The sequence below is a fragment of the Sugiyamaella lignohabitans genome, chromosome A, assembly GCF_001640025.1.
Source record: "Sugiyamaella lignohabitans strain CBS 10342 chromosome A, complete sequence".
NCBI classification, from domain to species: domain Eukaryota; kingdom Fungi; phylum Ascomycota; class Dipodascomycetes; order Dipodascales; family Trichomonascaceae; genus Sugiyamaella; species Sugiyamaella lignohabitans.
This window is the reverse complement of record NC_031672.1, coordinates 3,901,746-3,917,799: the sequence shown is the minus strand read 5'-3', so window position 1 is coordinate 3,917,799 and position 16,054 is coordinate 3,901,746. Positions and strand designations below refer to the sequence as shown.

Genomic DNA, 16,054 nt, shown 5'->3' with positions numbered 1-16,054 from the left:
CCCCAGACCCCGTGGCTCCTGCTTCGCAGGAGTTTGCTAGGATCGTGGAGGGGTGTGGTTGAGGAGCGGACGAAGAGAAGGAGGAGGTGGCCGGTGTCGGAGACAGGGCTGTGTGAAGTGGTAGAAACGGTCTGGATACGGGTGAGATCCACAGACTGGGCGGTGGGCACCTGCCAGCCCGGGTCTCGGTGATAGAATTAAAGTGTAGCAGGCTGCTGATAGACTGACCGACGAGAATATTATCACGTCACTTTTCAGGTGCATATACATTAATGCATGGGTATTCAAAATCAACAGTCCCATGTCTGGCATCAGCACCATGACACGGGTCACACCAGCAGGGCCAGCAACCCCCAAAACTCACTAAAACCGGCTACTCCCACTCAAAAAGGGGCACCCCCAAGCCCGACTCGAGCGCAGCGAGAGGAGCCGCGGGGTCTGGGGCGGAGCCCCAGCCGCCGGAGGCATGACCTCCCCCATCAGCACTCCCGATAAGCTTGGACAGCAGATGCTGGGCAGTCGCACGATGCCCGGTATGAGGCAGGTCTGGGCCGAGCTCATTTATCTGAGACATTGTGGGTGCCATGCCGTTTGAGGAATGAGGAACCTGGAAGTGAGAGTTGATAAAATTCAGACAACGAAGACTTGGAACGAGATTGGCTGGCTGGTTAGTGTTTGGATGGAATCGGTTGGCTGAAGCTAGCGTCGTGGTATCGATCCAGGTTGCATGCCAAGGGCGTAAAGAGATGAAAATAGGTTTATACCGCGCGGGAGTATGTTGGCTGACATCACCTGAGATGTTTTTGAAAACCGCCTGATGACTGGGTGGGAAGAATGTGGTGATGATTATTCTGCTAACGGTTTCGCCCATGATTACAGACAGTTACAGGCAGTTACAGATAGGATAAGGCCAGTTTTAAGCACATTAGTGAGTGATGCTATTTCTGGGCCGGATGAACGTTTTCGGTGCAGCGTTGAACGACAGCTGCACGCCGGCCAGCAGTGCCAGCAGCGCCAGCAGCACTGTAGTACAGGATAGTCAGTCGGCCCCCCATTAAAACCGGTTGCAGTAAGCATATCCGGCAGGGCTCGACAGCATCGAATGATATGATTGACTGCCGACAAACCTGAATCCTTGCTTTTTACAGACATGGCCCTTGCCCAGGCTGCTGTGGGCGCAGCATTGGATCGTTTACAGCCTAAACTTTTCTGGGTTAGGTGTCATACCTCGCTATTGTTATTAGCCAGACACCAAGTCTAACAAAATCTCTTGGCATTTTTTTATGCCGTAATTATATAAGGACCGGGGTGCCATGGGGCGGGATGGCGTCTAAACTAACGGTAACTTAACCACGCGGCCTACTTTTTGTTGTATTTTCGCTTCAGTTTTTGCGCTGTTATTTCGGTTGGATATTTTTTGTTTATAAAATCGTCCCACTCGGTACTTTCGGCTACCCGATAGTTTAAACAAGTTTCCTTTGCTGGCTTTTCTATCAACAAACATCTCAACTCGCTAGTAGAATAGGGAGCCCCTCTCGATCTTGTTATTAGTGGTTCGGTTTTCGCCATAGCGATATATCTTGTCGATTGTGGTTCTGGCTTTTAGGTTTTTTTTTGTCTAAAAGTACATTCTAAATAACAGAAAGCGGTACCCGGTGAGCCGGTCAGTCTTCTAATATAAACACACCAGCACCGTACCAGCAACGTACCTGCTAAGGGATTAGGAAATTTTTAAGAAGACTGCCATCAGCGGCCTCATACTTTCTGCTCCAAAACTAGTGCGGCATCTCTGCTTCACGACCCGATATTCTCTGTATTTAATCAGCTCATCATAGCTCGATTATACCAGCGTTCAGACTTTGTTTAAACTAGTCAAACCAAACTAGTCCATTTCGACCTGTCTACTCCGACTTGTAATATACATCGACAATGAACAATTCAGCTCCATATCAAACACTATACACCAACACCTATACCACACAAAATAGTGGTGTTTTAGGCGAGACACATGAGTTCCAAACCAACTCGACCTTGACAGTGCCAGTAACATCACCAGCTCAGTCTGAAGGCTCGCCAACAACCCCCAAGTCATCAGTTTCAGGAGCCTCGGCTACCTCGGTTTCTTCTATAGATTCATTGGTAGCAACTCCAAATACCAATATTCACACTGGTGACCAACAACAAATGAAGCTGGCTTCAGAATCTATTCATGCTGCAGCCGCCGCTGCCGCAGCAGCTGCTGCTAATTACGAATTATTGCCATCTCCACCTATTTCTGCTCAGGATGTGGTTGGCGACAACCAACCACCTCCAGCACTCGGTGCTCTGGACTCTATTACCCCTCCAGGTGAATATGACGGAGCAACTCCTAATAGTTTGGGTAGTTCAAAGGGAGAATCGTCAATGTCTCCAAAGTCACTACCTAACAACTCACCTAATTCAAGCATGTACGATGCTAGCTACTCTGCCGAACCTGTGTTGAGATGCAAATGGCTGACTTGTCAAGAGAGTTTTCCTACTCCTGAAGACCTGTATAACCACTTGTGTGAGGCCCATGTAGGCAGAAGATGTACCAACAATCTTTCCCTCGCTTGTAGATGGGACAGCTGCCGTGTCATCACAGTTAAGAGAGATCATATCACTTCACACATTCGAGTGCATGTGCCTCTTAAACCATACAAGTGTGAATTCTGCAAAAAGACATTCAAGCGACCCCAGGATCTGAAAAAGCATGTCAAGACCCATGCTGACGATACTTTAGTATCTAGAGTACCTTCACTTAAAAGAGAGTATCTCTATGGACAACCAGGCTCTGCTCCAGGTTCTTATCCTTTACAACCTCATCAACCTATTCCTGCTTTAGTGAGTATGAACAGTGGACCTGCTGAATATCCATATCCACCATTGTACTCGCAACAGCCAATGATGTCGTCCCAAGGATACAGTCCTGCTGTTCCACAAATGACTCGCCAATCGCCTCCACAACAGCACCAGCAGCAACCCAGTCGATATACCAGCGGATATGAAGAGCCTTCACCTAACAGAAAGCGTGCTTTTGATGCCACTGCTGATCTATTTGACGATATTAAGAGATCACGAATTGCTCCAATCTATTCAAATGAGATGTCTAACCGACTGTCATCAATGGAGTCTATTCTGACCATCTCGCCAAATACATGGGGATATACTTACTACTCTGATCCGGTCAGTAAGCCAGTGAGTTCGCAAACTGCCATGCAATCGAATCCTGTCAGTGCTCCTGCTGCCAATATGAACAACTCCAGCCGAGCTCTGCCATCGTTCCGATCAACTCAAGAGCTACTGGATGCCGACCAGTTCCTATCACAACTGTCTTCAAACATCTACAGCAACTACTCGGGCTCGTCTGTTTCTTCAGCCAGCTCTAGCGAAGACCAGTACAGCTACAACCAAAGACTGCCTTTACAGACACAACCACAACCACCACAACAACAACCACAGCAGCCAATGGTGCAACCTCAACACCAACAACTACCAGCACATTCGTACAATCACCAGTCGTCGTACCCTGTTACCCACAACTATCCACAGAAACTGGGTCCAGCACCAACGACAACATCTTCGTCAACGAGTATGTATCCCGTGTTGAACTCTTCTACAGACTTCAACGCTGGATATCCACAAATTGCCAGCCGGTACGAATACGACTACTCAAAGAGACAGTCAGTTGGCGTGAGTCAGCGTGCTGCTCCACCTTCATCCTCTACGTCTGTTGACGACCTGACAGATTCTCTAAAGAAGGTCGATATCGAGGACAAGAAATCTGACAGCGAAAGTGGCAGCGATTCCGAGGAGCCTGACGCCAAAGAGCAGATGACCAAACACCTCAACATCGTTGCTGCTCTACGAAAAGTCATTGCCGAGCTGCTCAAGGAAGAGCAAGCCAAGCACGTCGAAAAGGACGCCTCGTCGTCCGCGTCCACCCAGCTGTACCCCAGTGTTGCTGCTTACTAAAGCAATCTATTTTATTATTTTTTATTTGGGCTATGTATTTATTAGATATTAACGAAATGCTATTTTATTGACGAACCCGACCCTGCCTCCGGCGGCTGGGGCTCTGCCCCAGACCCCGCTGCTCCTCTCGCTGTGCTCGAGTCGTGTCATGCCGACGGTCCCAGCAATCTCCTGCGAAGCAGGAGCCACGGGGTCTGGAGCGGAGCCCCAGCCGCCGGAGGCAGAGCACTCCCCAGTATTTCTAGAGAGTCGGTATGGATGTGATGGGCTGGAGGTTCATTTTGAGGTTGGATGCGAGCCGGTGAGCGAGGGTGTTGGCGACGTCGGAAATTGTGGCATTTGACGCTCCGAGTTGGGCCATGGTCGTGGTGGACTTGTCAGGCAGACCACAGGCTACAATGCGGTCGAACCAGAACGGATCTGTGTTGACGTTGAGGGCCAGGCCATGTGAGGTGATGCTTCGTCTGACGTGTATGCCAATAGCCGCGATTTTTTCTTTGTCGGATACCCAGACTCCGGTGTCGTCTGTGATGAACGATTTGATATTATAGGTTTCGAGGGTCTCGATGATGCTGTTTTCGAGCAGTCGCACGTAGCAGCGGACCTTGATACCGGCCTCTCGTAGATCAATTATGGGGTAGACTACCAGCTGACCAGGCCCGTGGAATGTTGTCTGGCCACCACGCTGGGCTTCTATGAACTCGGCTTTTCCGTTACACTTGAAATATTCAATTTCTTCTGCTGTCATTCGACCCATTTGTCTCTTGCCTGTAGTGTACACAGGACTCATTTCAAATGCTAGCAATAGTGGATCTATCTTTTCTGTATGTGGTGGCAGTTTTCCAGCTTTGAAGTCTAGCCATCGTCGAACATATGTCTCCTGAATCCGACCAGCTTCTTGATATGTAGTTAGACCTCTGGGTGGTATAAACAGCAGTTGGCTACCTTCTTTCGTCTTTATCGTCATGCCACTACACAGATCTCCACTTGCGCTTGGTTTCGCAAGACTGGCAGCTAGCTGCCAGACTCGTTTACTAGCTCTCATAATCTAACGGTAACCTGGGTTTCTGACTCTGCTCTCTGGCTTGATCTTCGGTTTGGTTTAGCGGGCTATGATATGTCAGACTTTGCAGATCTACAGCATCGCTGATCTCATGCTTCTTCACCACTTTTAGTCACGTGAAACATTCTCACTAGGGGGTCTAATAATAGATTGGAAAGGACATTAGTTTATTGGAAAATTATACGAGTAATACAAGAATATTAAGATCTTTCATCGAATCAAACCAGTTGACGTCTGTACGAGCGTGTTCGCTGCTCGCAAACCCTTGTTCTGCGGTGACGGCAGCTAGAGTATTTCGCAAGATCCATGTGTGTTTGATGACTTTACGTACTTGACTAACGTTACCAAAAGCCAGTTGATGAGCGTCATTGCCAAATACTGCCTCGAAAAAATCGTGAAAGTGTGGCTTTGCCATCGACCCTATAATACAAATTGGCAGCACCAGACTTCGATAGTACTTTGGTGGAATGTTGTTCAGAATGATAATACCTCTCTCCACAGCATTCGAAATTTCAGTACTCTCTGGATAGAAGCCAGAAGTGATACCATACAAGTAAATCAAAATAGCAAGTGCATACAGTCTTGTAGTGTTTTCAATCAAGGTAGAGTCAGTTGTAAGAGAGTCCGTTAGTGCAAATTCAAGTTCTCGTTTTATCACTTCAGCTCGTTCCGTGATTTCTGATACAATAAGAGCTGATAGAGCCTCACTTGCTGTGGCAGTGACTTCAGCGCTAGTAGAGTCTGACACATCACCAGCATTACCATCCAGTTCTGCACGGTCACTGACTTCACTGGAAAGTGACAATAATGGTCGAGTGTATTTAAACTCGCCCATTCGATCAATCTTGAGAGCGTTGAGTTTTGCAACTTCATTCAATTGTACTAGAACTTTTGTCTTGCATCCCATTATCTGCTCCAGTGGAACTAGGTCTGGAGACGTCTCTAACAATTTGTCCAGGAAAGAGCTCGATGGACACGGCAAACCAGTGGTACCAGTGGAAACTAGTTCCATCCAAATCATAGCCGATACGAGGAAAGTTTCCGCCTCTGATTCCACAGGCTGGGTACCAGCACTAGTCATCATCGACACAAGTGCACTACCAGTGACAATATGCTGTTGCCAGTTTTGATATCCTCCTTGAAATAATTCAAATGACAACAGCATAACATTGGCAACTAAAGAATGGATGCCAGGAAGTAACATCGCTGAAGCTGTGGATGAACTTGGTGGCGGTGGAGCAGCGGTGGCCACAGCCACTGCAGCAGCAGCAACTGTTTGTCCAGTGATACTAGGATCAATATCATCATCACCAGTGGTAGTAGGAGCAGTATCTGATCCGCCAGCACCACCAGTACCCTCAATATCAGGGCTGGCCCCTTCCATCTTCACGAGGCCATCGCCAGATTCAGCTTGAGCAAAAGTAATCGTATTTCGCAATTCTTGTAGAGCCAGCTGATGTTGCGTCTGAGTCTCATTATCTATAGTAAAAGAAGGCTCTTGCAATGGCAGAGTTACTAGTAAGGAAGACATAGACAAGACAGCCTGATACAGAGGTTTGGATTGCCTTAATAGAGGCAACAGCCAACTAAAAGAACCTTTATAATACTGCCATTGTAAAGGAAACACGAATTCCAAGTAGTACAAGAGTAACTCTGCCTCGTGATTTTTCAATCTAGCAGTCTTGTCCAATAAACCATCCGACACAGTGGGACCCGACCCAGCAGCATCGTTCGCGAAAATCGAATATGGGAAAGCCGACGTCGCGGCCAGGTGTAAACCGCCCGCGGCTCCATCGTTTGGTTTCCTGGACTTTGAATTGGATTTACGTTCAAACCATGCTGGTTTCTCTCCGTAGCCAAAACATGTGATCTTAGCTTTGATACATCTTTGACACAGAGGATATGTTTCGTCACACTTCTTCTTACGCTTCTTACACGTCCAGCATCCATTGCTGCTTCTTTGGACCTGGCGTCGTTGCGCTTTAGGTGTCAGAGTAGGTGGTTTGGCTTCCATATTTTCAGTCTATAGACGCTTGACAAAATCACGCGTCTTTCATCAAAAGGGCATAGAAATGAATATTTAAACCAATCGTGAGTTTTCGATTCCAACCTTTTTTTCGGCTCGACAGGAATTTCCCGCGAACAACACAACAAAGCCTATCATCATCCCACATTCAGCCGCACGCCGCCGTGCAGTTGCAAGGTCCCTGGATATGGATTTAAACCTGGGCTATTTGTGTCTAAATTGAGTATGTTCGAATTGCAAACTATTGGTTTCGTTAATTGGTTCGTAAAGTGGCGACGGTATAATGAAATGTGTAAACAGATTTTAAGGGTTTTGAGGAATTACTCCATTCGACACGCCCGGACACTAGTTAGAAGAAGGCGGGTTCAAGTTACTCCTGGAATCCCGCGAATACTCTTAGAGTAACTTGAATTTCTAGTATTTAGATTCTAGGGTCACCAACTACGACTCTGAGAGGAGAAGTGTTAATAATTATCGATATTTGATGATAGGGTATCCTCTAAATCAGAGGAGGGTGATGCCTATGTCTGTAAATCACATGACGTTATCAATAAGTAGGGTTAGTGATAGCCCGATAAGAAAAAATATATTTGCAGGAGATCAGAGGTCGTTTGCCGGCTAAGTTTTGAGTTTAGAAGCATGTTTAGCTATCTGTTAAAGAAAACCGGTTTGAAATCAGACGACCAAGAGAATCTGACTGACAACAAGATGGCTCAAGTGGCTGAGAAAAAGGTTTCTCTTGAGACCAAGGGTACCCAAACTAGTAGCCCTCAAGTACAATCTGACATCAAGGATGTTGTTGATGCTCCTGCTCCAAGCAAGCCCTTGGGAATGAGAGTTTCCGGCAAGCAATGGAAAGAGTCTAAAAAGCCATTAAGAACAAACGCTGTTGTCAAGACCGCTTGGGAGAAAAAGCGTTTGGCCCAATTAGAATTAAAGGCCATCAAGGCAAAAGAGAAGGAGCTCAAGGATGAGAAGCAGGCTGCTACTCAGGCTCGAATCAAGGCCATCAAGGAGAAGAAGGCTGCCAAGGAAGAGAAGGAGCGGTACGCCAAACTATCTGAGAAAATGCATGCCAAGAGAGTCGCAAGACTAAGGAAACGTGAGAAGAGAAACAAGCTCCTCAAGGAGAGGTAAATTTTCCTTTTTATTTAAAACTGTATTTATGCTAATTTATTCATCTTACTGTTGCTATTGTGACATCACATGTCCAGCTACCTCCGGCAGCTGGGATTTTGTCCTAGATTTTCTATTTTGTAGAAGGTCAAAATGCTCAGACAAACATCAAAAATATGATACATTTACTATTGTTACAATAAATAAGCTATGGCAACCGCTAGGCGATATACGTCACCTTACCAGTGGGTTCTATTTTAGAATAACTTGTGGCTTCGGTGGTCGTAGAGATTTCGTATATAACAATCATGTCCTCGTGTCGAACAAGAAAATGATCGCGATCCACAAATCGAAGGTCAAAAATTGGCTTTTGTTCTACATTGATTATGGTGCGCCATTGCACCTCTTTGTAGATCTCAGGCTCATCCGGGTTGAAACTGAACTTTTTAAGGAGATGGGCATTTAAGCTTACAAGAACGATGGAACTCACTGGGATTGCTGGGTTTCGAACAAACGCTACTCTACTGGTGTCGGGAGATAAAGCCCAAATTTTAGGACCCTCATCAGTCATAGGTATTTTGCAAAGTCGAGCTGTTCCTGCATCGTCTCTCTGTGAACCTACCTCAGATTCATCATCTGACTCAGATTCACTTTCAGATTCCGAATTATCTTTATTATCGGGTCCTTCACCAGCCACAGAATGCGTTGGTCCACCATCTGGCTTAATTGAGCGCCGCTCATTATCCGTTGAGAATGATTCGAATGATGTGACATACGACGAGTAATCTGGATCATACCCAATGCACAAACCCACTTTATGATTTGGTACTCCAATAAAAGTATTCTCCGCATTCAAAGGAATTGCGTGAGTTAGTGGAATACATGTTGACACTTCCTGACTCAACAGAACTTTATAATATTCCCATAGATTCCTTGGTCTTTCCTTATTAAAATCTGTAGCCCTTCCAAACACTACTGTTTCGCCAATTCGAGATGAAACTGTTAGCACACGGTCAGTATGATGCAGACCCAGATCAAGATCCAATCGATAATGTCCAATATCCATCTCCTCATTAGTATCTAAATTAACTAATATCAAGCCTCCTAATCGTGAAAATCGTAAAAATAAAATCTCTCCTCCTGCCGATATGTGAAGATCCTTGATAATGGAAGGATAGATCTGGGTGAAAATAGATTTTCCCAATGAATCCACTAAAAAGCCTTTTGTTTTTGAATCATATCTGTCGTAAACGTTAACAGAGCCACTATCTACTTGAAGTGCAATATAACGACCTTCTGCACTTACGGACAGACACGACGGAATATTATCATGCGGAATAGGGCAGAGTGTTTCCAAACGCGGGGCACCTTTACTCAAATCGTAAATTGCAATCTGATAATGACGGACGGCATTGATTGGATAGACTAAAGTAACGAGAACAAGCTTTGTGCCATCCAAAGAATAAAACTCTTTACTGGGAGATAGCTGGCTGTTGCCCACATTTTGATCATATGTTCCTTGATCTTTTTGATCTCGACTTCTCAGGTCGATTTTAGGCGTAAATATCTTATGTTTGGGATAAACGTCCAATCCAATAAAGAGCTCTCTACTCAGGGCTAGATAACTTTTGTCAAGAGCCTGGTTATCAGTAGTACCACTAATCAGAGTGTCATCAATTGGGTGTTCCCCAGTTTTCCATTCTTTACTTCTAATATCAGCTAACGTGGTAGGATCTGTGTATCCATGGTAATCTGCCTCTCCTCTATCCAAGTGTACTATCTGTTCTTGAACAAACCTATTCAGCATGACCACTTCAACTTTTCTCTGGGTAGCCAGTCGTCTAAGTGCACCATTGGTTTGTCTCACCGCATGATATGACTTGATGTCCAACATGAATAAAATATTTACCAGTACCTCTGGAGGAATGTCAAGTATCGTCACCGTCATCTTCGATACTGTTTGTTAAATGAGTCAAAATTAAAGATATGGTTGCGTCTGAAATGGTGAAGTTGGTCAACGCGCTATCTCATTTACGACATAATATCACGTGATACACATATAAAATTCATATTATTAGAGTATTAATATACTCCAATGCAAAAGCCCTTGGTGCCCCTAATTTTACCAATAGTTTTATTACTACATTCAATATTATTTTTGTAAAGAACTTGGCATATATGGCTTTCGCTCTTAGATGGTCCCTGAATAGTCCCTGCATGAATATTTAGGCCCAAAGCGTACTATGCAGAAAGTGAATTGGATAGATTGCAGTTATTTAAATATCCATTGAGACAACTTGCCGGGATATACCAGTCTTCGATCGTCAATTACAACTTAGAAGAGCAAATTAACATAGACGTCATCCAAATGGAATGGATAATGCTCCGGTTTCTTTCACTTCATATCTGAATCCTAACCCCATCTGAACTTCGAAGATTGAAACTTGTGAAGCGGCTTATGACGTGCGTCACAGTCAAATTCTCGACCCGCTAAAGTTTATACCCGTTGACTATGTCAGCGGTTGAGACATTGGAAAATAGAGAAAATGCTATAAGATTCGCCATAAATGAACCCGACTGGGCATATCTCCACTTGGAGTTGTAAGTTTGTAACATGTTTTCGAAGGACATGGTCATTTTCAAGTACTAACGGAACAGATTGACTGCTTCGGAGACTGCAATTCCTGATTTGATTACCTGGCGAATGGCGATTTCACGTTCGTTGAACACATTTTTAGGCATATCAGGGACTGCGATTCCAGTGGATTTGTTGCATATTTTGGACAAACAAGCGTGGGTACGTGTACCTGCTGGTGACCTTGATTCGGTATGGAATGCTCTTAGCGGTGCTGTGGTACCTGGTAGTGACCAGCTAGGAGAAGGAGCTATCTCCGTTGTAAGGGCTTCTCGTTACTTATCGGCTTTAGTGGGCCCTAGACGAGGAAAATGGACGTAGAATTGATTCACCCTAAGAAAAATGCTACTGGTTCTATAATCAATCGTAAACTTCATTAAATAAGCAGTCGTCATTATTCTGCTTTACATCCTACCCTAGGTGGTACTTACTTTTACATGAGAACAGACTTAACTTGTCACAATAGACAGTATGATCTATCGGTTTACCCTGCTATTCTTCCTCTGCGGAGGGCGTCTGTAGGTCCATCTATTAGATTCTTTGTTGCAGTTCTAATAAATGAACCTTGTCCAGAATGAGTTCCTAATCTCTTTTTCTTGTCTTCCTCCTCTGCTTTCCTATCTTCTTCTTGAGCCAACTTGACTCTTTTATCTCGAGACTCTTCCAGAGTTTGTGCATCCTGCATCATAGCAGCCAATCTCTTCTGGCGCTCCTCGTCAGACGCTTTCGATACCCGACCAGAGCTATCAGCTTCACGTGTTGGACTTGACTCTCCAGAATGTTCATATCGATCTTTGTTTCTGTTATATCGAACATCGCTTTCGCGGTCTCCAGGACTCCTACGCGAAAAGCTACCATCTCTATTACTTCTAGACCAGCGAGAATCATCATTTTTGTACGAGTATTTATCGTAATTCGCAGAACCCCTATCTCTTCTGTACCGCTCATCATCATGGTCTATGTCTCTATGCCTTGAACTTCTGCTTCGAGCCTCCTTATCGTCATGCCTATGGTGGTCCCTGTGATCCTCTGATCTTCTATGACTACGACTTTCCCTGTCATCATCTCTCAGACTGCCATGTCTATGGCCATAACTATCATCATCTCTTGAACGTCGACTATGACCACTATCTCTGTCATCATCTCTCGAGCTTCGATAGCCATGACGTCGCTTTTCTCGGTCTCTACTATTTGACCTCTCACGTGAGCTTTCACGATGCCTGTGTCGTGAACTCCTATGCCGACTTTCATATTTATCATCTCGTGACTGCCGGTCACCTTTCTCTCGACTAAGGGATGCCTCCTCTCTGGCTTTGGCAATAGCTCGTTCCATTTGCATCTTCTTGATTGCAAGAAGAGGATCATCTTTAACTTTACTTGCCAAGTCTTTTGCTGATGTATATGGTACTGTTGAGTCAGATTTCTCTTTCTGACCGAAGCGGTCATTATCTCCATCTTTCCTAAGGCTTTCTACTTCTTGGTTCTTGGTACCGCCAAGAATAATGCTATCGTCGATTTTACGTTTACCCAAAAGATATGCTTCATTATCGGAAGATCCCATAGACCCACCACTGGCTTCCGAGTACATCCATTCTAATCGTTTTACTCGTTGCTTTCCAGTGGCAACATCTTGCATTGATAAAAGCTCATTTCTCTCTCGTTCTTGCTGGATCTCTTTCTGTCGTTCAAGAATCTTCTTTCGCTCTTCTAGCGCCTCTTTCTCTTTTCTCCAAACCACTTCCTGGTTTTTCAAGAGGCCAGGATGCCATGACTTTTTCAGATTTAGATCTCGCGACATGGTTTTTGGCAGCTGGGAAGTAAATATTTAAAGACGAGATAGCAAGAAGAACTAAAATGAACTCTTACGCCCCATGCGCCGCAATATTGATCTTTATTCTCTACTATGTTTAATAAAGCTGCATAAGGGTACGGGTCAACTCGCTATCGCCAATCGTCCATGCGAGGCCAGATAGAGATGGCTTCCTTGACAGGTAGGTCTTAAGAGCTCACGCTGTATAGCACCATTCTGGAAGGAGAATATACCGTCGTTGTATATTAAGAGCCGAATTGAATTATTTTGGTAAGGAGAACAAATAGACTTGAAAGACGCATTTGGCTAACTCGTTAGTTTCAATTGACTGGAATTATCTGCAATTGGGTGTTAGGTTTGGAGACCGTTGAGAGAGGCGAATCGACGCCGTAGAGAGACGACCTACGTAGCAAATCAGACTCGACAAGACCATTTCAACCAATTACGAAAAGAAAGGGAAAGACGAGAAGAAACTGTAGCAGATAAAACGTAGCGAGAAAAAAAGGTGACTGATAGATCAAGGGATTTGTCGTCAAAAAGACCAAAAAATGAGGTTATTACTGTGGTCGGCTCTGGTGTCTGTGATAACGCTATGTGTGGCATTTGATCCAAAAGTCACAGTAACAGACTTTGATCAGCCTTTGCAGGGGTTGATATATTTTCAAGATAGCTCAGTGGTATTATATCACTCATCAGACGGCTCATTAAAGAGATCGGAAGACGATGGTGCTTCTTGGAAGGATGTCAAGCTAGAAGGCGCTAAACGTAATGGAGGCATCCAACATTTAATTGAACATCCCTTCGACAATAGTATTGCCTACGCTTTGAGTGCTAACTCTGATACTCATTTTATCACCACTGATCAAGGCTCTACTTGGAGATCTTTCAAAATTCAGTCGATTAATCGGTTTAATCCAGGCAGACCACTATCATTTCACAAGAGTAACTCTCGTTATGTTATTGTTAGTGGTGCCGAGTGTCCTAATGGTAATCCATACAGTGCCCAATGTGTCGATAGAGTGGTTTATAGTACTAGCAACTTTGAAAATTCTGATCATGGTTCTCGCCTGGGCGACAAGGCCTTTCGCTGTGAATGGGGACATACTAATAAAGACAGTGACGATTCCATTCCTCAGGATGCCATCTTGTGTCTTTTGGAGGTAGACAACAGTCGTCGATTGGCATTATCTACTGATTTCTTTAGAAGCTATGAGACAATAAAAATAGATGGCAAGGATGTCGACAATGTCCTCGATTTTGGTACAATGAGCAAATTTTTCGTTGCTGCTGTAGGACCCGAAACTGACATTTCCTTGTTGACTTCTGTTGATCTTACCAAATGGTCTGAGGGTTCGTTTCCTGATGATGGCAAGTCCACGATTAACCATGTTTCTGCATTTACAATTCTCGAGTCCAGTAAGCACTCTCTTCATATTAATGTTGCTCATGACGGTAGTAGTAAACTGGGTGAAGGTACCTTATATACTAGTAACTCAAAGGGTAATTATTTCAAGAAATCCTTGGATCACACTTCCCGTAGCAATGATGGTCTAGTGGACACTGAAAGCGTAGAGGGTATTGATGGTATTGTCATCAGTAATGTTAAGGAGAACGAGCATAATGTGAGAACCAAGATTTCTTATGACGATGGCCGTACTTGGAGTTATCTCAGTGTAGGTGACTGTAAGGATCTTGGAGGCAGTAATCCAAATCGGTGTAATGTAAACCTCCATGCAGTTTTGGATCACAAGAATATTGGTCGTATTTTCTCGTCACCTGCCCCAGGAATCCTCGCTGGTATTGGAAACACTGGACGCAAACTTGAAGATAGATCTAAAGGTGATTTTTACCTATCACAGGATTCGGGTCTAACTTGGAAGCGAGTGTATCGTGGTCCACATTTCTACGAGTTTGCTGATCAAGGTAACATTGTTTTGGCTATTAAGGACACCGAGGAGGGCAAAAAGGATGGCACTGATGAAGTAGTATACTCACTGGACCGTGGTAATACATGGGAGAAGTTTAAGCTTAAAGAGAAATTCATCCCTCATTTTCTTTTGACTACACCAGATGCTACTTCGTCGAAGTTCTTATTATTGGCTACAAGAAGCAAAAATAAAAAACCTGTTTCTATCGCTATAGACTTTGATGGTCTTTACAAAGACAAATGTGTCATGAAAGATGATGGTTCAGGGGATTTCGAAAAATGGTATGCTCGATACGATCCTGACACCAAAGAGCCAACTTGTATTCTTGGTCACAAGCAATTTTTCTGGAGAAAAAAAATCGATTCAAGGTGTTATGTTGGTGATTTGTATCATGAACAATTTGCATCCACTGAAGACTGCCCCTGTGCTGAGGTTGATTATGAATGCGATGAACGCTTCGTGCTTTCTCCAGAGGGTCAATGTGTACCGAACCGAGACTATCTCAAAGAACTTAAACAATGCAAAACTGGCGAAACTTATGAGCGGTCTACTGGATATGCTCTTATTCCTGGTAATACCTGTAAGAAAGATGGTGGAAAGACTTTGGATGGTAAAAAGAGCGTTGTATGTGGAAGCGAAGAAAACGGTGACAATGGTGATGACAACGGTGACAAAGCTGATGGCAAAATAAAGTCACATCGCAATCTTTTCAATGGTGAGATTGTCAACTATTTCTACCTACCTCTTGACAAAGACTCTGTGGATGATGAAACAATCATTGCTCAAAACAGCTACGATGAAGCTTTTATCACTCATGATCAAGGTTTGAACTGGGACAAATTACTAGACGGAAAGGAAATTGCGTCAATTACTTCCAACCCCAATTTCCCCAATGATGTATATGTACTCACATTCGACTCGCAGCTGCATATATCCACCGACCGTGGCCACAGTTTCAACAACGTCAAGCTCCCAGCAAATGTGGCACCACAATACGGTGGATCGATCGATTTCCACCCTAAAAATCGTGAATGGCTCATTTACATGGGCGAGACTGGTTGCGACAATCCATTTTCGTGCAAGTTGGGTGCATACTACTCGACTAATGGTGGTAAATCTTGGGACAAGCTTGTTGAAGATGTGACTCGGTGTTCGTGGGTTGGCCAGCTACTCCATAAGACAGACGAGAAGCTTATTTTCTGTAACCATATTGTTAGCGAAGGATTCACCGCACGGAAAGCACTCGTTTCCAGTGAGGATTACTTCAAAACCAAAACGACGCATTTCGACAGTGTTGTTGGCTATGCTTTTCAGAGCGAGTTTATTGTTGTGGCTACGGTGAGTATTGATGGCATTTAACCCAATTCCTATCGTAGACATGTGTATACTAACTATTTCAGATTGATGAGAAGAATAGCGAGCTCAAGGCTTTCGTATCAGTTGATGGTAAAACATTTGCACATGCGCGATTCCCTCCTGATTT

At 44.4% G+C, this 16,054-nt stretch overlaps 7 protein-coding genes across 7 annotated transcripts; 4 read left to right on the top strand and 3 right to left on the bottom strand.

The window, feature by feature from the left end:
• Positions 1-1,929: 1,929 nt before the first annotated feature.
• RIM101 (alkaline-responsive transcriptional regulator RIM101) lies at positions 1,930-3,993 on the top strand (the record flags this gene model as incomplete). The annotated part of the gene is made up of 1 exon (XM_018878109.1): positions 1,930-3,993. One exon carries the CDS (start codon positions 1,930-1,932, stop codon positions 3,991-3,993), a length of 2,064 nt encoding a protein of 687 aa, XP_018735446.1.
• A 1,241-nt stretch (positions 3,994-5,234) lies between these two features.
• Positions 5,235-7,070, bottom strand: AWJ20_1246 (C6 transcription factor; the record flags this gene model as incomplete). The annotated part of the gene is made up of 1 exon (XM_018878108.1): positions 5,235-7,070. The coding sequence occupies one exon, from the start codon at positions 7,068-7,070 to the stop codon at positions 5,235-5,237; it is 1,836 nt and encodes a 611-aa protein (XP_018735445.1).
• A 651-nt stretch (positions 7,071-7,721) lies between these two features.
• CGR1 (Cgr1p) lies at positions 7,722-8,219 on the top strand (the record flags this gene model as incomplete). Its single annotated transcript, XM_018878107.1, has 1 exon — positions 7,722-8,219. The coding sequence occupies one exon, from the start codon at positions 7,722-7,724 to the stop codon at positions 8,217-8,219; it is 498 nt and encodes a 165-aa protein (XP_018735444.1).
• Positions 8,220-8,418: 199 nt separating this feature from the next.
• Positions 8,419-10,146, bottom strand: AWJ20_1244 (uncharacterized protein; the record flags this gene model as incomplete). The annotated part of the gene is made up of 1 exon (XM_018878106.1): positions 8,419-10,146. The coding sequence occupies one exon, from the start codon at positions 10,144-10,146 to the stop codon at positions 8,419-8,421; it is 1,728 nt and encodes a 575-aa protein (XP_018735443.1).
• Positions 10,147-10,902: 756 nt separating this feature from the next.
• AWJ20_1243 (uncharacterized protein) lies at positions 10,903-11,154 on the top strand (the record flags this gene model as incomplete). Its single annotated transcript, XM_018878105.1, has 1 exon — positions 10,903-11,154. One exon carries the CDS (start codon positions 10,903-10,905, stop codon positions 11,152-11,154), a length of 252 nt encoding a protein of 83 aa, XP_018735442.1.
• Positions 11,155-11,317: 163 nt separating this feature from the next.
• On the bottom strand, positions 11,318-12,631 carry CWC25 (Cwc25p; the record flags this gene model as incomplete). Its single annotated transcript, XM_018878104.1, has 1 exon — positions 11,318-12,631. One exon carries the CDS (start codon positions 12,629-12,631, stop codon positions 11,318-11,320), a length of 1,314 nt encoding a protein of 437 aa, XP_018735441.1.
• Positions 12,632-13,191: 560 nt separating this feature from the next.
• VTH2 (Vth2p) lies at positions 13,192-15,930 on the top strand (the record flags this gene model as incomplete). The annotated part of the gene is made up of 1 exon (XM_018878103.1): positions 13,192-15,930. One exon carries the CDS (start codon positions 13,192-13,194, stop codon positions 15,928-15,930), a length of 2,739 nt encoding a protein of 912 aa, XP_018735440.1.
• Positions 15,931-16,054: the final 124 nt, after the last annotated feature.